We start from the raw sequence: 18,883 nt of genomic DNA, 5'->3' as shown, positions 1-18,883 counted from the left end.
AAATTTTGCTTTAAAATGTGTACAAGGCTATAGGCCTTGTGCAATTTGCAAATTTTGAGTGAAAATGTGTACAAGTCTATAGTTTTGTGTAATTTGCAAATTTTGAGTGAAAATGTGTACAAGTCTATAGCCTTGTGTAATTTGCAAATTTCTAGTGAAAATGTGTACAAGTCTATAGCCTTGTGTAATTAGCAAATTTTGCTAATCAGCACATCAGTACAAGGCCTTGTGTAAATGTGTACAAGCCATGTGTGCTTAGTAGATTAGCAGAATTTGACTGAAAATGTGTGCAAGTCTATATACATGTATAGCCTTGTGTACTAAGCGAAATTTGCCTGAAATTGTGTACAATTTGCAGTGTCAGTATTTCTGTCCAGGTCAATGCAAAGGCAGCTACCTACACGTACCTTCAGGATAATATATGCTGCAAAGCAACCACAAAATAATAGACTCTTTCAAATTTGAGCTACTGGTCGTCATTGCTGTATTTATGAAATATTTTATTGAAACAATTATAACGAATATGGGATTTGAAGCACTGCTTGGTGAGGTATCATAGTAAAAATGGTATAACTTTGTGTATTTTGTAATTTTGATTTTTACCCATACACCGATGAGTGTTAGCACTGTATATTTGGTACTTTCCAGAGTCCTGGGAAAAATTATCACAGGCATATTACTTGGGTGGAATTCGAACCCATGACCCTTGTAATTCTAGAGCAGTGTCTTACCAACTAATTGCTAACACACATCGGTGTATGGGTAAAAACCAAAATTAATCTTTAATTATCCCTGATGCAAATTTGACATTAATTATTTGTGTTTTTACTTGCTGGGTAGATTACGTTCTTTTGAGAACTTGTCTTGCTACTCCCACAGATGAGTTTCTTACTTCATACCTCGTTTATTTTTTAGCATTTAAAGGCAATGGACAATTTTGGTAATAACTCAAAATAATTGTCAGCATACGAACTTTAATACTTGGTAACAAGCAATGGAGAGCTTTTGATAATATTAAAAATTTAGAGAAACGGCTCCCATTGAAGTAACATAGTTTTTGAGAAGTTTCCAAGAATTTTATTTTGAGAAATCACAAGGAAATTCGGTTGGTAATTCTGTTGTTATCAAGAAAGAAATTGTCTTGCTTAGTAAATTTTGTGCTTAGCAGCTCTTTGAAATTGTGCCCTGGTATTATTATTATAGTATGGGTTCAGAGTAAAATATTTTGATTCTAAATGATGGAGCAGTCCTGGGTCCAATTTCATGGCTCTGCTTACTGTAAGCACGGAATCAGCGCTTACGAAGGCAGGGAATTTCGGCTTGCAGCAAGGGTATTTTATTGGTTAGCAGTGAATTTTGGCTACTCCACGCTACTAGGCATCCTAGGCTAGCGTAGAAATTTGGCGCCTTGCATGTAAGCGGGGAATCGTGATCGTAAGCAGAGCCTTTGATCGGTCGAGTTGGTCTTTGAAAAGCGTTTGTAACCTTTTGTTATGAAATGCATATAGTTAGATAAAGAATATAAAATTAGAATATAACAATCCACACACGCATGCCTCGAAATTGCAAGGTTTTCCTTATGCGTCGCGAAGCAACACGGTCGGCCATTTTGTGGAGCCAAAATTTTGACTCAAAAAAAGGGCAGATGGTGTTAGCTCGCATCGTAAAACGAAAACCGTGCAATTTCGAGTGATACTTGGGTGGATCATTGTATTCCTCTTTTAAGATATCTTTCTAACCATAATGTATTTCATAACAAACTGTTTCAAACACTTTTTCCAAGTCAGCGAGTTCCTTTAACTTCAGCCCTTTTCACACTACTCTATTCCCTAGGGGGAACCCCAAGAATAACGGCCGGTAGATCAATCCATGATACCTCACATGGAATAATGCTTCTCCACCTAAGAAATAAACAATACAAAAAAAAAGTTATTTAATTATTAAACCAAAAAATGAATGTATCGGCAAATAAAAGAGCATGTGATGAATTACAGCTTAAAACAAGCAGGGTTATTGCTGTGTGATTACTTCCTGCGAATGCGAATGCATTGTGAATGTTGACGTCACAAGTTCGCAACAAATAATTCACAACAGTTGAGTTGTGCTCAACTCTCTTGCAAATATCGCAACGAAAACAGAGTTGTAGACGTCAAATTGACGCCAAATTGGTATCGCAAAAATTATGAACCAACACGGAGCGAGTACATAATTGGTCTACATGTTTCCACTAGCTTGCTCTAGTCATAGTAAGGAGACTTACCCGTAAGATTGTTGGTTGTTTTTGTAAAGCCTTCTCATACGACTCTCCCAGATACCATCTCAGTTTTGGAGTCATTCAGAGCGAATGAGTAAAGATAAAGTAAGATGAAACTAGACCTACCCGTAAGATTGTTGGTAGTTTCTGCAAAGCCTTCTCATATGACTCTACCAGATATTCCATCTCAGTTTTGGAGTCATTTAGAGCGAATGAGTAAAGATAAAGTAAGATGAAACTAGACCTACCCGTAAGATTGTTGGTAGTTTCTGTAAAGCCTTCTCATATGACTCTACCAGATATTCCATCTCAGTTTTGGAGTCATTTAGAGCGAATGAGTAAAGATAAAGTAAGATGAAACTAGACCTACCCGTAAGATTGTTGGTAGTTTCTGTAGAGCCTTCTCATATGACTCTACCAGATATTCCATCTCATCTTCTTCAACGTCATGCTTTATCATGTTAGTCTTGCCAGCATGCTCCAGCATCTTCAACAATTTGGGAACCTGAATAAATAATCACTTATGTCATTAATAATAATAATAATAATAAAGAATATTTATAAGGCGCCAAAATCCACCAAAATGAGGTGCTCAGGCACACAGGAGGGGGAACCACACACAGCAAGGAAAACGGGAAAAGCTATACATAAAAGAACTACCGAGTTTGGCAACAAAATCTCAAAAAGTTTAAATTCTTTATACAAGGTGTATGCATTAACATTGAAATACAAACATAAAGGATGAGCAATTTCAATTTCCTTTGAAAAGCAGTTTTCGAATGGAGGTAAGAGGTGTATTTGTAACCAGGATGAATAATAACCCCCTCTTAAACTGAATTCGTCGATGTAGCATTACGTCACTGTTTGTATAAATATTCATCTCATGCAAATCACGCTCAATTCAAATCAGCTAACACCATTTCAAATCAGCTAACACACCATTGGCGACGCACTATATTTTCCCGTCATTCAAATACTGATCGAAGACAAGTCAGCATGTTATATTTCCCTTCGTCTTCTAGAATAAATAACAACACAAATAATAACTTGCAGAATAAATAACAACAACTCATGATAAACAACGAAAGCCGAGTCCTATTTCCCAATTGTTTGGCCTTAAAACAACTCAGGGCCACATACAGTACATTAAAAACAAAAAAAGGTTTCCCTAAAATCTTCCTGCAATGATCCTTAATTGGATGCAACGACATACCTCATATTCTTGAAGCAATGAATAAGCTACTCCTGTCTTGCCGGCTCTAGCCGTCCTACCAACCCGATGTATATACGTCTTGATGTAAGGTGGCATGTCATATGAGATGACGTATCTAGCATTCTCTATATCCATTCCACGAGCCATTGCATCCGAACAAATTAACCTGAATAAGAACATTTACAACATAATCAACAACTTAACAAAAAATAATAAAAGCCATGGCAACGGAACAGATTAACCTGAAATAAGAACATTGACAGCATAGTACATGTATCAATAATAATAATAATAGTTGGTAAGACACTGCTCTAAAATTGCAAAGGTCATGGGTTAGAATCCTACCAGAGTAATATGCCTGTAACTTTTTTCCACAGAAATCAGGAAAGTACTGATTATACATACCAATAACGTTCCCATAGTTTTAGAGTTTGTTTAACTCAAACAGTTAAGTAGGATTTAAAAACTTTGCATGGTGGAAGTATGTGAGGTTTGAGGTAACACCATGAGAAAATATCTTTTAAGTAGGGTTGGTTCTGAAAGTGAACCGGTTGTTGACAACTCAACACGTTTCCATCATTACGCTCTGATCGTCTTCTAAAACCCAATGCTCTGATCGTCTCCTGAAAACTGAGTTATCAACCACTGGTTCTTTTCAGGACTGAAGACGATCTGAGCATACTGAAAGAGATTTTGATTGAATTACACACCACTTAATAATTTTCAACTTTGAACTGTTTCAGTAAGCTCTGATCATCTCCAAAAAAACATATACTACGATTGTCTCCTAAGGACGATCAGAGCATAATGACACTCAAAAGAGATTTTCACATGGCATACTGCAAACAACACCCATTACTCAACAGTTACTCACAGTTCTATCTTGCCAGCTTTGAACTGTTTGAGTATCTGCCGTCTTTGTCCTGCCGTTTGATTGGATGAAAACTCTGCAACCTCAATCCCTCCAATCAGCTTGAGCAGATGGTAGAGACGATGTGTGGATTCAATGGTGTTTGCGAAACACAGGATCTGAGAGAGCTTCAGGGACTGGATGAGATGAAGAACGACTAAGGGTTTCTCGCCAGGCGTGCACTGGATGTAACGCTCCTAAACATCAGAAAATAGAATTAGCCAATGCAAACTGCTGAGGCACCTCGTCAAACTATCTCCTGGAATATTCAGGGAAGGCTTTATTTTGTTGGGAAAACCACAAACAGGTGACCTTGCTCAGTGGTAACCACGAACCAGGCTTCCAGTTGATAACAATCTTAGTGCTCATGGTCTAATCTTAAAGTCAGTGGACACTATTGGTAATTGTCAAAGACTAGCCTTCACAGTTGGTGTATCTCAACATTATATATAAAATAACAAACCTGTGAAAATTTGAGCTCAATCGGTCATCGAACTTGCGAGATAATAATTAAAGAAAAAGCACCCTTGTCACGCGAAGTTGTGTGCTTTTAGATGGTTGATTTCGAGACCTCAAGTTCTAAATCTGAGGTCTCGAAATCAAATTCGTGGAAAATTACTTCTTTCTCGAAAACTATGGCACTTCAGAGGGAGCCGTTTCTCACAATGTTTTATACTATCAACCGATTCAAGGCAACGTGTCCCTCTAAGCAAAACTTATTCATAGTTTCTTCATGGCCTGATGAATAAAACATACTTTGAGTCCAAATGGAGTGGTGAACTTTCCAACAAACTCCCCTCTTTCCTCCAAAGCTTCCTGACCATCCACCTGCTTCTGTTTTCTTCTATTCTTCGACGTCACAACAGATGTTATCAAACGAGGCTGGAATAAATTGAGCTGGGTCAACTTCTCTGGGTTCTGAGAGAGGGTTGCAGAAAACAGCAACTTCTGAAGCTAAAAATAGAATAACAAGCAAGTTTTAGTGTCATGTTCAATGCTTCTAATAAACACGTCCCTGTTTGCATCATGGATAGACCACTTTAGTCTAAAGCTCTTCATTTCACCATAATGTTGTGCCAAGACTGAGTGGGTTTTGAATCCCTAGCCCCGACACTTGTGTCCTTAAGCATGACAATTAACCATTGCTTCGTCCTGGATGGGACGTGAAGCCGTTGGTCCATGTGTTGTGTAACGCATGTAAAAGAACCCAGTGCACTTATTGAAAAGAGAAAGGGTTTGCCCCAGTGTTCCTGGCTGTGGCTGCTGTATGCGCCATAGCACCTTGTAAACCCTTATAAGGTGCTACATAATTGGGTCTCATAATTCACCTCTACAAAAACACACCTTTCTGAAAGTGTGTATATACTCAGCGCCTTGAGTACCTTGCTTTGTAGATAAGGGTGCTATATAATGTAAGACTCTGATATTGTTATAGATCATTACTTACTGGCATTTGAATCTTTGAACAGCTAGCTACTGTTATTGGTCCTGGAGTTTGCCTTCTACTATCCTTGTATGCACACTTCTCTACTTGAGCAATCCAATCCTGAGATATCTGATCCATCATTCGATCAGCCTCATCAATAACCTATAATCAATCAATTACACATTTATTGATTAACAACAAGACTCATCATTCGATCAGCCTTGTCAATAAACCTACATGTATAATAAATGTATTCAAAATTGATCATTCAATCAGCCTCTTCAATAACCTATAATCAATACATTCCGAATTGATTCACATACAATCAGCCATCAGAATTTTGTTTTGCTTAGCAGCTCTATGAAATTGGGCCTTGATGTTGTCAGTAAAGCACACAATGATTAAACAAATTCATTTTACAACCCACATTACCAAGGCCGGTGATCCTGACCTGACGTGTACAAGCCTCGAAGCAGGTGGAGAGCACAGCAGAGAGACAGTCCGTTATATTGAGTTGATCTTTATGATTAAAAATTGCTTTCATGGTGCGATTTAACAACTTTTCTAACTGCTTCACAATAACCTAAAAGCACATGTCTATGAACTTGTTATCATAAAAAAATAAAAGTGTTGAAAACTGCCGTTTGATGTTTAATGCACGTAAAAGACCCAGTGCACTTACAGTAAACAAGAAAGGGATTCACCCTGTGTTGCTGGTTTGATTGGCTCCATATTGCGCCACAGCACATTGTAAACAAAGGGAAAAGGTCTCACACTTATAAAAAAATAGCTCCACATACCTTACAGGAAAAATACAGACTGTTAGAGCGTCATGAGTGTCACTGAGGGATGTATTTGAGTGCTATACAAGCCACTAATATTGTTATGTTAAAGGCAGTGGACACTATTGGTAATTACTCAAAATAATTATTGGCATAAAACCTTTCTTGGTGCGATTAATGGGGAGAGGTTGATGGTATAAAACATTGTGAGAAACAGCTCCCTCTGAAGTGCCATAGTTTTCAAGAAAGAAGTAATTTTCCACGAATTTGATTTTGAGACCTCAAGTTTAGAACTTGAGGTCTCAAAATCAACCATCTAAACGCACACAACTTCGTGTGACAAGGGTTATTTTCCTTTCATTATTATCTCGCAACTTCGATGACCGATTGAGCTCAAATTTTCACATGTTTGTTATTTTATGCATATGTTGAGATACACCAACTGTGAAGACTAGTCTTTGAAAATTACCAATAGTGTCCACTGCCTTTAACAAACAATGAAAGACTGGTTAACCTGAGAAACAGCTGCAGCCACAGCCCTGAGAAACAGCTGAAGCCACAGCCCTGAGAAACAGCTGTAGCCACAGCCCTGAGAAACAGCTGCAGCCACAGCCCTGAGAAACAGCTGTAGCCACAGCCCTGAGAAACAGCTGCAGCCACAGCCCTGAGAAACAGCTGCAGCCACAGCCCTGAGAAACAGCTGCAGCCACAGCCCTGAGAAACAGCTGTAGCCACAGCCCTGAGAAACAGCTGTAGCCACAGCCCCCGAGTTCGGCAAAGCCTTAAAGACAGTGGACACTATTGGTAATTGTCAAATTATTAAAATAAGTTAATAGAGGCCAACTTGCGAAATAAGACCAAACAGTACCATGCCAGTTATAAGATTTACTCAAAGCAATCAATATTTTTTGACATTATGCGAGGGGTTCAAGTTGGATACCAGCGATGAAGGCTTGCTGTCTTTAAAGTCACAGGACACCACTGGAAATTGTCAAAGACCACTCTTCTCACTTGATCTCAACATTATGCATAAAATAACAAACCTGTGAAAATTTGAGCTCAATCGGTCATCGAAGGTGCGAGATAATAATGAAAGAAAAATAACCCTTGTCACACGAAGTTGTGTGCGTTAAGATGGTTGATTTCAAGACCTCAAGTTCTAAATTTGAGGTCACGAAATCAAATTCGTGGAAAATTACTTCTTTCTCAAAAACTATGGCACTTCAGAGGGAGCCGTTTCTCACAATGTTCTATACCATCAACCTCTCCCCATTACTCATCACCAAGAAAGGTTTTATGCGAATAATTATTTTGTGTAATTACCAATGGTGTCCACTGCCTTTAAGCCTTGTTCATACTTCCTGCGAATGAAATGCGAAGAAAATTTTGACCTCACAGGGCTGTTTTCGCCGAGAATGTTTAGCAGGATGTGAGTACAAATCAACTGACGCAAACTATTTGTTGCAAATTTGTGACGTCAAAATTGTGGCAGGAAGTATGAACCAGGCCTAAAGGACAAGTCACACTGCAGCGATAACAAAAATGATAATGACCATGGCGCAAAGAGAATGCATTCTATTGGTTGAATGAGCGTGTGCGTATTCTGCTTGGATCAAATCAACCAATACAATGTGTTCTATTTGTGCCGAGATCATTATCGTTTTTGCTATCGCTGCAGTGTGACTCTGCCTTTAGACAGTTACATGGCATGCATGTAGTACTTACCAAAAATCTGAGATGTTGGAGAGAGAAGCCTTGAGTCTTATTAATGTGATCCACAAGCCTGCCAGGGGTAGCCACTACTATGTCACACTGGGTCTCTCCATTACTAGTCAACCAGAAATTATAAAATGTTATGTGCATGTTAAGGCTACATTATGAAGTTTCTTTGTCATTGTCTAGGACGCATCTGTTTCATTTTTAAACGATAAAAATTGCTGCCACATAAAGTTTCTCAGAAGATGATGAGTGTGTAAACCTGGGGGTCGCACGGCTGTTGCCCCTGTTGTTCATACTCCTGTTGATGACTAAAGCAAGCTAGTCAAAATGTTGAGACCAATTACGAACTCACTTGCTGTTTAGTGCGGTTTATAACGATCCTCTATAAACTAAAGCAGTAGTCCCAGTCAATTTTCTACCTCCGCTCAGGAGAGTTCATTTCAGAACAGGAAGTCTCCCAAGATCAACGAAATCTACTCCGTGGTAGAAGAATATAAAGCAAGACAGTTTTCTAAAGAACAAAATCTACCTGGCAAGTAGGCACACAAATGGTTTTACCGCAAATCAAATATATACAGTAAACACACATAAATATTACCAGCGTCTTGAAGTCATTCTTACCTTGTCTCAACCAACATTCTTTGCTCCTGGCCAAATTTCTTCAGACCACCAACCAGAGCAGGTTTAAGACTGGTTCCTTTACAGAGTGAAGTGAAGACTTTGTGGACCTGTTGGGCTAGATCACGGGTTGGCAAGACAACCAGAGCACGGATACGGGGTACCATTCTGTAAAGCAGGGCCTGGGTTCAGCCGAAAAAAAGGGGGAAATGAATACTGTTTTAATCATTTATGGACAACACTTTTATTTTGTCAATTTGTCAAAGCCCAACAAAGTACATGTAACTATAAGAAACCTGCAGAACGCAACTTCCAAGGTATTCATTTGGTAATTGTCAAAGATAGGAACATCAATATGCATCTCAACATCAAAATATACATGTAACCATCAAATAAGAAACCTTGGAAAATTTGGGCTCAATTGGTTTTAATCAAAGTTACATGTTGCATAGAATTGTGTGATTCCACAAGCCTTTGGAGCCTTTCTCAGTTTCAAATTTGGGGTTGAACAACCTCCTGCTCTAAAACTTTATTACTGCTAAATGAGATAATTTGTGACATTTAGTAGCAAATATGTCCACAAAGGAAGAATAATTTCTCCCAGAAATGCTTCTCAGAATCAAACTTATTTTATTTTTAAACTCCTGTCTTTTTTCATATTCACCTGGAGCACTACTTCAGAGTGAACTGACTCTTAACCCTTTGCACGCTATCGGCGACCACAGTCGACGAGCGTGTTTATTCCTTGCGCGCTGTCGGCGACTCCAGTCGCCCAGCAGTACTGCAAGTAAATAGGTGAGGAATTCTGGGAAACTATTGACCCCTGACCCTCATCCAGCTGCATGTATCTAGCTGTACATGTGTGCAACGATATTTCATCAAAAAAAAAAACATCTTTTGTCTCAAATTTTCTCACAATTTCCGATCAAAAAGCTGTACGCTAAGACAAAATGCGGACACAATGGACGTCCATGCAGCATTTCTGGAAAACTTTCAGGACTCAGACTCTGGAGAATTAGACTTTGAAGAGCTTTTTTCGAGAGATTCTGATGTGTTGAAAATGCTGTATGTGTACTGTGTACGTGTAATGTGTACTTGTCAACGATAACGATGTACATGAACACGACACTGGGTCTGCCGGCAGCAGCGATGGGTCTGGATCGGACGATGGCCCCGATGAAAATCGACAGCAACTGGGCTTGATAGAATAGTGGTAATAGTGGTAATGAAATAAGCGTATCTCGGTTATTCTTTATCCAAAGCCCATAATGTTTACTGCAATAGATGGGAATTAAAATACTGAGTAAAAAGCTTATTTTGCAACTTAGCCCAAAACACTTTCTTCACAGAGTAAAAGTCTTGAGGAAAAATGGATGTGCATTTTAGTAGCCCCACACAGGAAATTCAGCACCAGGGGAATACTGTGTGTACAACCTGCTGTAAACCATATATGTACTACAAAAAACCGATAGTAAATGTGTACTTCGAAACAAGTAAGTTTGCATTGCCATTAATTTTAAGAATGTTCACAAATCGTATACCTTCCCTTTAAAGACACTGGACACTATTGGTAATGGTCAAAGACCAGTCTTTGCACTTGCTCTATCTCAACATATGCATTAAATTACAAACCTGTGAAAAATTCAGCTCAATCGGTCATCGAAGTTGCGAGATAACTATGAAAGAAAAAACACCCTTGTCATACGAATTTGTGTGCTTTCTGATGCTTGATTTCGAGGGAACTGTTTCTCACAATGTTTTATACCATCAACAGCTCCCCATTACTCTTTACCATTAAGGTTTTATGGTAAAAATTATTTTGAGTAATTACCAATAGTGTCCACTGCCTTTAAATGTTGCATACATACGTGTACCTACCTGAACAATAGGGATTGCAAATGCCAGGGTTTTACCGCTACCGGTAGGTGCAGAGACACATACATCTCTTGGACGGTAACCTACATCTCCAGTTTGAATGCCTAGTCTAACTGAATCAAGAATCACTGGTATCACGTGTCGTTGCACTGCAATAAAAGAAAGTTCTGTCACAATAAATTTCAGTTTCAAATTTTGGTAAACCATGTTTGTTTTAAAAAAAGAAACAAGATAACTATAGCAGGAACAGTGCAACTTGGTTTTGAAAACTGTGGGAGTCAGTAGGGATTTAAGTGAAGATCACATATTTCTAGCTGATTTTTGTTTTATACTCCTGAACTAAACTCACTGATTGGTGAGAACCAACATTTTAAAATATCTTCTGGCGTGTATCGATAGCCAACAAAAATCATTTAGAATGGGTGGTAAGGATTCCAAAACGCAAGTTCTAGCAGCGGAATTTTAGCAGCGTTGAGTGTCCGGCAGTCCGTAAAGTGGTCCATTGCAATTATCTATGACGCACATGACCCAGGAAATGAACCAATATTTCAGTAGATTTCATATCCAGATAATGTCTGATGGAGCCAATTCTATGAAGAGCAAACGAAGCAGCACAACTATTGCTGACATGATGGTTCAGCAAAATATTGTCATCAAAGTGAATATTGAGAAGGTTGCAGGCACTTGCAACTGGGTAGTAATGGAACTACATGTGTATTGTTCAATTTGATGCTAGAGTTAGGACTTAAGCCCAATTCATACTTCCTGCGAATGCAAAGCGAGTCTTGATGTCACAAATTCGCAACGAATAATTCACAGCAGTTGAACTCTGCTCGACTCACTTCCGAATAACGCTGCAAAAGGAGGGTTGTGACAGAATTCACGTCAAATTTGCTTCGCATTCGCATGAAGTATGAACCGGGCTTAACAGGTATGTGACGACTGGAACAATTATTACCATTGGTTTCATTCTCATTTAAAAAAACAAAAGGTACAACAATTGACAAAAGTGTGTGATATTTGTTGACATGTTAAATGTTCAATTCAGAAAACAGTATTAAGTCTTTACCAGGGAAAAGACGCATCACACCATCATCCTGTAGTCTCTTCACAAGCAGTGAATCCAGTTGTTTCATCTTGTCCACATCTACACTGTGTTTCTGAAGGTCATGTTCAATCAGCATTGGACGAGCCAACCAATCAGGAAGCACTCTAGTGACCTGGTCAAAGTTCAAATGTCAAAAGTAATAAAGCATCACATCAATTAGACCAATGAGTATTAAGGTTGGCTCTGTGGTTTCATCCCTGCCTTTCACTGTTTTGTATTTAAGATTTTAGACCTAATTTACAAAATGTATCTGAGTTTCCCTCCTACTAAGACTAGTACATTTTTTGATCATCCTTTCAAACCAGGTAAACCTTCAGGCACAAAAGTCAGAATTCAAGTCACTTTTTTTGAAGCGATGGAAGTTGACAAACAAGTTTATCACTTGTTAAATTGGAAGGGAGCAACTGATTCCATCAATTGTCCAGCCAAAATAAAAGTATATTACTACGTAGATGCTCTACATGGTAAACATCAAACCAGCATCTGACGTGTGATGGTGAACGGCTCTCAGTCATAAATTGTATGGCATATGTAATATTTATTGAAAGTGAGTTTTACTGCAGAGGCTGTATACTCCCCAGGGAGCTGAAATAGTTTAAGGAATGAACTAAATGGCCCAGTGTCCAGGGGTATAGTGTTAGAAGCTTTTTGAGATACCTTTCTGGTGTGAAAGGTGCTATTATACTGGTTAATTGTTATCATCATTATTAATGTTATTGAGCAAAGTTTACCTTCTGTTTCTTCTTATTTTTCTTGTCACCTAGAATTGTAAAGTCCTCTGCCATTTCTTGTTCATCCTCAATCTCATCATCAGAAATGGCAGACTTTGACCTCTGACCTACATCTACCTCAGTGTCATCATCCTTTTCAACGTCAACTCCAATTTCCATTTCCTCAGTTACGTTACTATGGTTACCATCATCTTCATTTGGGATAATCACATCACCCTTTTTACTCTTTTTAATCTTTTTAATCTTTTTGACACGTTTGTTGTTCACAGATTCATCTTCATTGTTAACATCTGATGAACCATCTTTGTTAACATCCTCACCGGAGCCATTTCTTAAAGATGAAACTTCTTCTTCATCACTCCCTTCTGATGATTGAGTCTCAGCGATGCCTGAAGAGCTCTCATCAACTTTTCTTTTCTTTGCTCTTTTAGAATCGGATGGAATTGTACTCCGCTTACGAGTCTTTGAAGTAGTTTTGCTCTTTACTTTCTGTTTAGCCACTTTAGCGTCACAACTGGAGTTTAAAGGACTCTCTTCAAGATCTTCAACAATTGCCTTTTCGTCAGGAAGTTCACTTTTCAGTTCATAGCTTGAAGCAGCACTCAGCTTTTTCTTCTTCTTTTTAACTTTGTCCTTTGGAGTCTTTTGTGTTGTCGTATCTGATGTTTTGACCAACTCACTGCTACTACTTGTTAACAGTGCTTGCTCGACTGTTTTACTTTGTTTGATCTCTTTGCTGCCGTCTCTAGCTTTTATAGCAGTTTCACGGTCTCTAGCCTTTGCGTACAACTTTTTTAAGATGACCTTCGGTGCTAGACTTTTCTTCTTGGCTGACGTTTTCTTCTTCTTGTCTTTTCACCAGCTCCCCTTTTGGCCGGTGTTTCTTCTGCCTTCTCGGAAATTTCATCATGGGAAACTTCTGCAAGGATTTTGCTGCTACTGTTGGTGTTTGTCGATGCCTGCTCAAGACTTTTTCTTTTTCTTGCTTTGGCTTTTTCATGCAACCTTGTTAAGATAGCTTCAGAGGATGATCTTTGAGAGTGATCTCCAACCATAAACCTGTACGTACATCACAAAACAAAAAAAGTCTTGGTATTATTGCACGGTAGATATACATGGGGGTTAAGTAGAAACTTCAGCGATCAATTTCCACGACGCGTAGGCCTAGTACGTAAAATACACTATTATGCGGTACTGATATTTGCCATCTTGCCCTTGAGCTAATTATTCAATATGCAGGAAAGCGCCCTCTGTTGTCTACATCATCATGTATGTTGAGCAAGCTCTGTGAAAAAGCTAGAAGGCGGTCGCTGGTTTTGCCGCTTTGTTTGAGATACATTTTTTACAAGAAAAAAACTAAATATTTAATTGTTATTAGTATACTACAAACTAAATCAATCATCAATGTACCTGTAAGTAACCTTAAAAACTTATGAAAATTCTCTTTTAGCTAATAACATAATAAGTACAAAATAATAATAATACTTTACACAGTTCTATTTATTATTTTTAATTTTAGTAATAGTAACAAATAGTAATTAGTAGTATGCCTCTTTTGATTTGAGGATTTTAAATGTTGGCCTATATTGGAGGAGTTGACGGCGAGTTGGAGGCAAGTTAGTAGGACCCCCAAGGGTTGGGTGTGTGCTGTGGCCGATTAAAATATAATTTATATTATATTATAAATAACGTGTGAACTGAACGCTGCGATGGTAATTGATTGGAATTGGACTTGGAAAATTGGAGGATTACAAAAGTAAAAAATTACTCGAAATAGTTTTTAGCATAAAAACTTACTTGGTAATGAGCAATGGGGAGAGGTTGATGGTATACAAAATTGTGAGAAATTTTTCGAGAAAGTTTTCGAGAAAGAAGTAAATTTCCACCAATTCGATTTCGAGACCTCAAGTTTAGAATTTGAGGTCTCGAAATCAAACATCTAAACGCACACAACTTCGCGTGACAAGGGTGTTTTTTCTTTCATTATTTTCTCGCAACTTTGACTACCAATTGAGTTCAAATTTCCACAGGTTTGTTTTTTTACGCATATGATCAGATACACCAAGTGAGAAGATTGTCTTTGTCAATTACCAATAGTGTCCACTGGCTTTAATAACAGTAATAATAAATCAAATAAAGCGCTGGTATCCAGAACAAAATATTTCTATCCCCATAAGCTTTCAACCTGGAAGGTGGAATGGCAAGCTGGACCTTAAGGATCAAATGCAGCAGAAAGGTCAAGTAACACCAAACTTACAGAGAGTTTCTTGTCAATATCTCCAAGGATACTATTTTAAACAAATCGTTATTATGCATGTCTTACCTAAAAACACAAATGAAAAACGTATGAGAACGTCTCTGATTTAATAATAATTATACTAATTGTGGCTTTTTATAAATAGCGCACATACACCTGTCACTCAGTGACGCCAAAGGTGCTTCAACATTCAGTATTTCCTGCAATGTATGCGGAACAACGTTTTGAGGAATGAGACAGACTCCTTTGCATAGCATTATGTTTAGAATTTTTAGCATAGATAGGGTTAGAGGCGTCTGTCTCCTGAAAAGGTCAAAACATTACCGATGCAAGCAGGGATATAGGCCTATGTAATAGGTAACTATTAGTTCTCTGTTGGCAGGACAGACGTATCCCCATACTTTTGTTTGGGCACTGGCCTGGTGACCAGTCTTTTTTCTTTGTCCTTTTCTTCCACTCTGTACTTTTTAACATGCGCCTTTGATAATTTTGTATGTAAGGGGCGCAATATAAATTTTAAATATTATTATCATTATTATTATTAATTGTTTACAAGGTGCTGTGCTGCAGTATGCTGCCAATTAAACCAGGAACACCGGGGCAAACCCCCTTCTATTTTCGATAAGTGCACTGGGTTCCTTAATGTGCGTAACACAACTCCCAGGACCAACGGCTTTGCATCCTTTACTGGTCTTTGAAAATTTCAAAAGGTGTCGAGTGCATTGATTATTAGTGAATAAAAGTTTTAAAGGCAGTGGATATTTTTGGTAATTACTCAAATAATTGTTAGCATAAAAACAATACTTGGTAACAAGCAATGGAGAGCTGTTGATAGCTCCCTCTGAGGTAGTTTGCGAGAAAGAAGTAATTTCCCACAAATTTGATTTCGAGACCTCAGAATTAGAATTGGAGGTCCCAAAATCAAGCGTCTAAAAGCACACAACTTCGTATGACAAGGGTGTTTTTTCTTCCATTACTATCTCCCAACTTCGACTACCAATTTAGTTCAAAGTGTCACAGGTTTGTTATTTGATGCATATCTTGAGATACACCAAGTGAGAAGACTGGTCTTTGACATTAACCAATAGTGTCCAGTGCCTTTACAGGGTGTATGTAACTTTTGTAGGACAAAAAACACAATGTCCATAGATTTACACTAAACTTACACAGTTTAAAGATAATGATAGTAGAAAGCTTCCCTGAAAATATTACATGTACGTGCGGATGCTGTAGTTTTTGGGAAATGAGTAAAACAATGTCATGAAAATAATTTTCGTCTCATGAGTCAAAAATTATTTTAAGCATTTACAAACGTATTTTCATGACATTGTTTTACTCATTTCTCAAAAACTACAGCACCTCAGTAAGTGACATTTAAAGGGAAGCTTTCCACTATCATTATCTTCAAACCCTGTAAGTTTAATGTAAATCTATGGACATTTTGAAAAGGTACCCAAATCCTTTAACTATATTCATGGATGTTATTCTTACCCGATCCCTCTTGGCAAGTTCACAAGTTGATTGGATTGCACCACAAGTTACTGAAGCTCCTTCAGATTTCCTACAACAAAATAATATGGGAAAAATTATAACATTTTTGAAGAAAAAGTTCCAGTGAAATCTTCAGGTTTTAATAATAGGAGCCATGCCTGATAATGTTTTTGTCTGAAGAAAATGTGCTTCCCACTTGACTGACTCATTCATAAACTCAATCACTGACAAACATGGCAAATTGTGTGTGTCAAAACAGTTCGGCAGCATTAAAAAAAAAAAAAAAAAAAAAACATGTATCACTACCGCTCTCAGAACTATACAACATAGTCACCAAAACCACAAGGATAAAGACAGGTCGCTGCCGCTAGATCCAGTGATTCCCATTGGATACAATGCACGTGCAGTGACATAGATGCCAAAATAGTCACTGCTCTCAAGTCAGCAATGGAATTTGACTGCGTATCTATATGTGAAACGACAGAGGTCAGAGGTCAAACTACACGCCGGTTTTGCAATTTTTTGAGCCTGGTCTCTGGCGTTATTCACGAGCCTCGTAGAATGACGTCAGACGTTCAGGCTAGTCTAACACTACAAGAAGAGAGTCATAGATAAAGCGTGCAGCCCAAGGTAGCATAGCTGGATGGGGGGGGGGGGGAGTGTTTAAAAGGAAGACACTTACCAATCTCTGATGGTAGATATTCCAATTTGTTTTCCTCCAGATCCAAGACTCTCAGCTTGGTTAAGTTACCAATGCCCCTCGGAAGTTTCTAAATGAACACCAATAAAATGTCAGAAAAAAAAACTTTTTATTGTAAAAAAAAAATGTTTTTAAATCTATTAAAACAAATTAACAAAATAAAATACAAATATTGTATCACTAAAGTCCAATGCATACTTCCTGCGAATGCGAAGTTTGATGTGATTGGCAATTGAAAAGTGTTCAACTTCTCCAAACATTTGCTGCAAAAACAGCCGTGTGACGTCAAAACTTGCTTCGCATTTGCATTCCGGGGGTATATCTATAGAGCTGAATGCAGGACTTCAACTTCACTCTTAAAGGAGCACAGTATTTTTTAATTAACCAAACAGCGAACAAGTCACCAATTACGGGAAAGGACACTTGTGTCCCTGAGCAAGACACTAAACTATAATTGGTTCTCTCCACCCAGGGGTAAGTGGGTACCTGTGAGGGCAGAGATGGTTCTTGTGATTGATTTAGCCGAGTAGCGCATATTTGTTGCACAAGGCTGTATACCCCCAGGGAGCTGAGATGGTTCAATGAATGATTTAAGGCCCAGTGACCAAGGTTATGTGAAGGGCTTTTGGACACCCTTCGGGAGTGAAAAGCACTATAAACAAACTATTTATTATTATTAATAATATAATATAGTACACAAAATTTTCCCTCTGGTAAGGGGAAATTATTTGAGGAAAATATGAAAACTGATTATTATTTAATGCTTACCTTGAGGAAGTTGTTACTGAGGATCAGAACCTCTAGCGAGGTCAAACACTGGATACCTTCTGGTAATTTGGTTAACTGATTAGTGCCTAGATTTAACTCCACCATCGAAGTCCAACTCCCTACATCTGTAGCCGAAAGAAGACATGCAGTTAGTCAATATTGGAAAAATCCCAAATTTTACAGCAGTCAATCTAAGGCCCTTTTCGAATCCACGGCTTCGTCTTCAGACTCCGTCCTCTCGTCTGAAGCCCTGAGCACGTAGGCAAAACACGCACAATAATTGTCAAAACAGCCGCGGGGGCCAAGCTATTCTAAGCTGCATCTGGAGCCAAAGCCGTGGTTTAAAAAAAAAGAACCTCATGAGATACTAATACCAAGTTCAGGCCTGGAGGACAACAATAATAATAATAAAATAATTAAATCGCACAAGGACAAGAAGGACCCCTCCACCCGTGCCGGAGTCTATCGCATTCCATGCGAATGTGGTAAGGTTTATGTCGGGGAAACCGGGCGTAACCTTCCCACTAGACTTAAGGAACACCGAGCACACGGAAGGAGGGGGGACTTCGATAAATCCGCCATCGTCAAGCATTCCCACATCACTGACCACCGAGTGAACTGGGAAGCAGCAGAAATCATCGCTCCAATCCAGGCGTGGCACCCTAGACGCATCAGAGAGGCCATAGAGATCCACAAGCATGACACCGTACCCCAAGACATCGGCTTCCACATCAGCGACATCTGGCTCCCCCTTCTCCCGACCAATGGATCTTCTATATCCACGGTCACCCCCTAGGCCCCAACCATTAGACTGCTTTGGGTCATCTATACCCTCAGTCACCTAGGCCCCACACCCTCACTATCCCCTGTGCTTGTTCCTACTGACACGGTTCAGTGAGCACACACCCCCCACACACCACCCTAGGCTCCACAACAGGTTTCACCACGCATCATCGAGTTCACTTCCCGCCTCTATTTCCCGCCTTCATGCATCACCGCTGATCCACCGCCCAGTACTTAAGCAGCATACA

The 18,883-nt window shown here is 38.8% G+C and overlaps 2 protein-coding genes across 5 annotated transcripts; both read right to left on the bottom strand.

Annotated features, from left to right (window-relative positions):
- Nucleotides 1–1,564: 1,564 nt before the first annotated feature.
- On the bottom strand, nt 1,565–13,479 carry LOC117306655 (ATP-dependent RNA helicase DDX51-like). 4 transcript variants are annotated; one of them, XM_033791140.1, is made up of 12 exons: nt 13,199–13,282; nt 12,637–12,714; nt 11,867–12,029; nt 10,801–10,946; nt 8,926–9,104; nt 8,311–8,413; nt 5,825–5,965; nt 5,134–5,331; nt 4,342–4,574; nt 3,468–3,633; nt 2,625–2,759; nt 1,565–1,901 (listed from the first exon to the last, which is right to left on the bottom strand). In XM_033791140.1, exons 2-12 carry the CDS (start codon nt 12,688–12,690, stop codon nt 1,878–1,880), a joined length of 1,542 nt encoding a protein of 513 aa, XP_033647031.1. In that variant the 5' UTR covers nt 12,691–12,714; nt 13,199–13,282; the 3' UTR covers nt 1,565–1,877. The 4 variants fall into 4 exon arrangements, with proteins under 4 accessions (XP_033647031.1, XP_033647030.1, XP_033647033.1 ...); XM_033791139.1 differs by having other exon boundaries at nt 11,867–12,017; nt 12,637–13,479; XM_033791142.1 differs by lacking the exons at nt 12,637–12,714; nt 13,199–13,282 and adding an exon at nt 12,957–13,043 and having other exon boundaries at nt 11,867–12,017.
- A 139-nt stretch (nt 13,480–13,618) lies between these two features.
- LOC117306657 (leucine-rich repeat protein SHOC-2-like) lies at nt 13,619–17,977 on the bottom strand (the record flags this gene model as incomplete). Its single annotated transcript, XM_033791143.1, is given in 4 exon segments — nt 13,619–13,695; nt 16,385–16,454; nt 17,067–17,154; nt 17,853–17,977. Coding segments are annotated over 3 exon segments (236 nt in total), but the record flags the coding sequence as incomplete, so codon positions are not given.
- Between the last annotated feature and the right edge of the window lie 906 nt (nt 17,978–18,883).

The sequence above is a fragment of the Asterias rubens genome, unplaced genomic scaffold (genome assembly GCF_902459465.1).
Source record: "Asterias rubens unplaced genomic scaffold, eAstRub1.3, whole genome shotgun sequence".
Taxonomy (NCBI): domain Eukaryota; kingdom Metazoa; phylum Echinodermata; class Asteroidea; order Forcipulatida; family Asteriidae; genus Asterias; species Asterias rubens.
This window is presented reverse-complemented; position numbering and strand designations above follow the sequence as displayed.

What these genes read in the sequence shown, in the direction of transcription:
- LOC117306655 (XM_033791139.1), bottom strand. Translation starts at nt 12,795, where the DNA reads ATGGAAATTGGAGTTGACGTTGAAAAGGATGATGACACTGAGGTAGAT. An exon ending in AAAGCTGGCAAGATAGAACT is followed by an intron (nt 3,634 to 4,341) that starts GTGAGTAACTGT and finishes GTTCTTATTCAG; the next exon opens with GTTAATTTGTTCGGATGCAA. An exon ending in AACTACCAACAATCTTACGG is followed by an intron (nt 1,902 to 2,624) that starts GTAGGTCTAGTT and finishes TTTATTTCTTAG; the next exon opens with GTGGAGAAGCATTATTCCAT.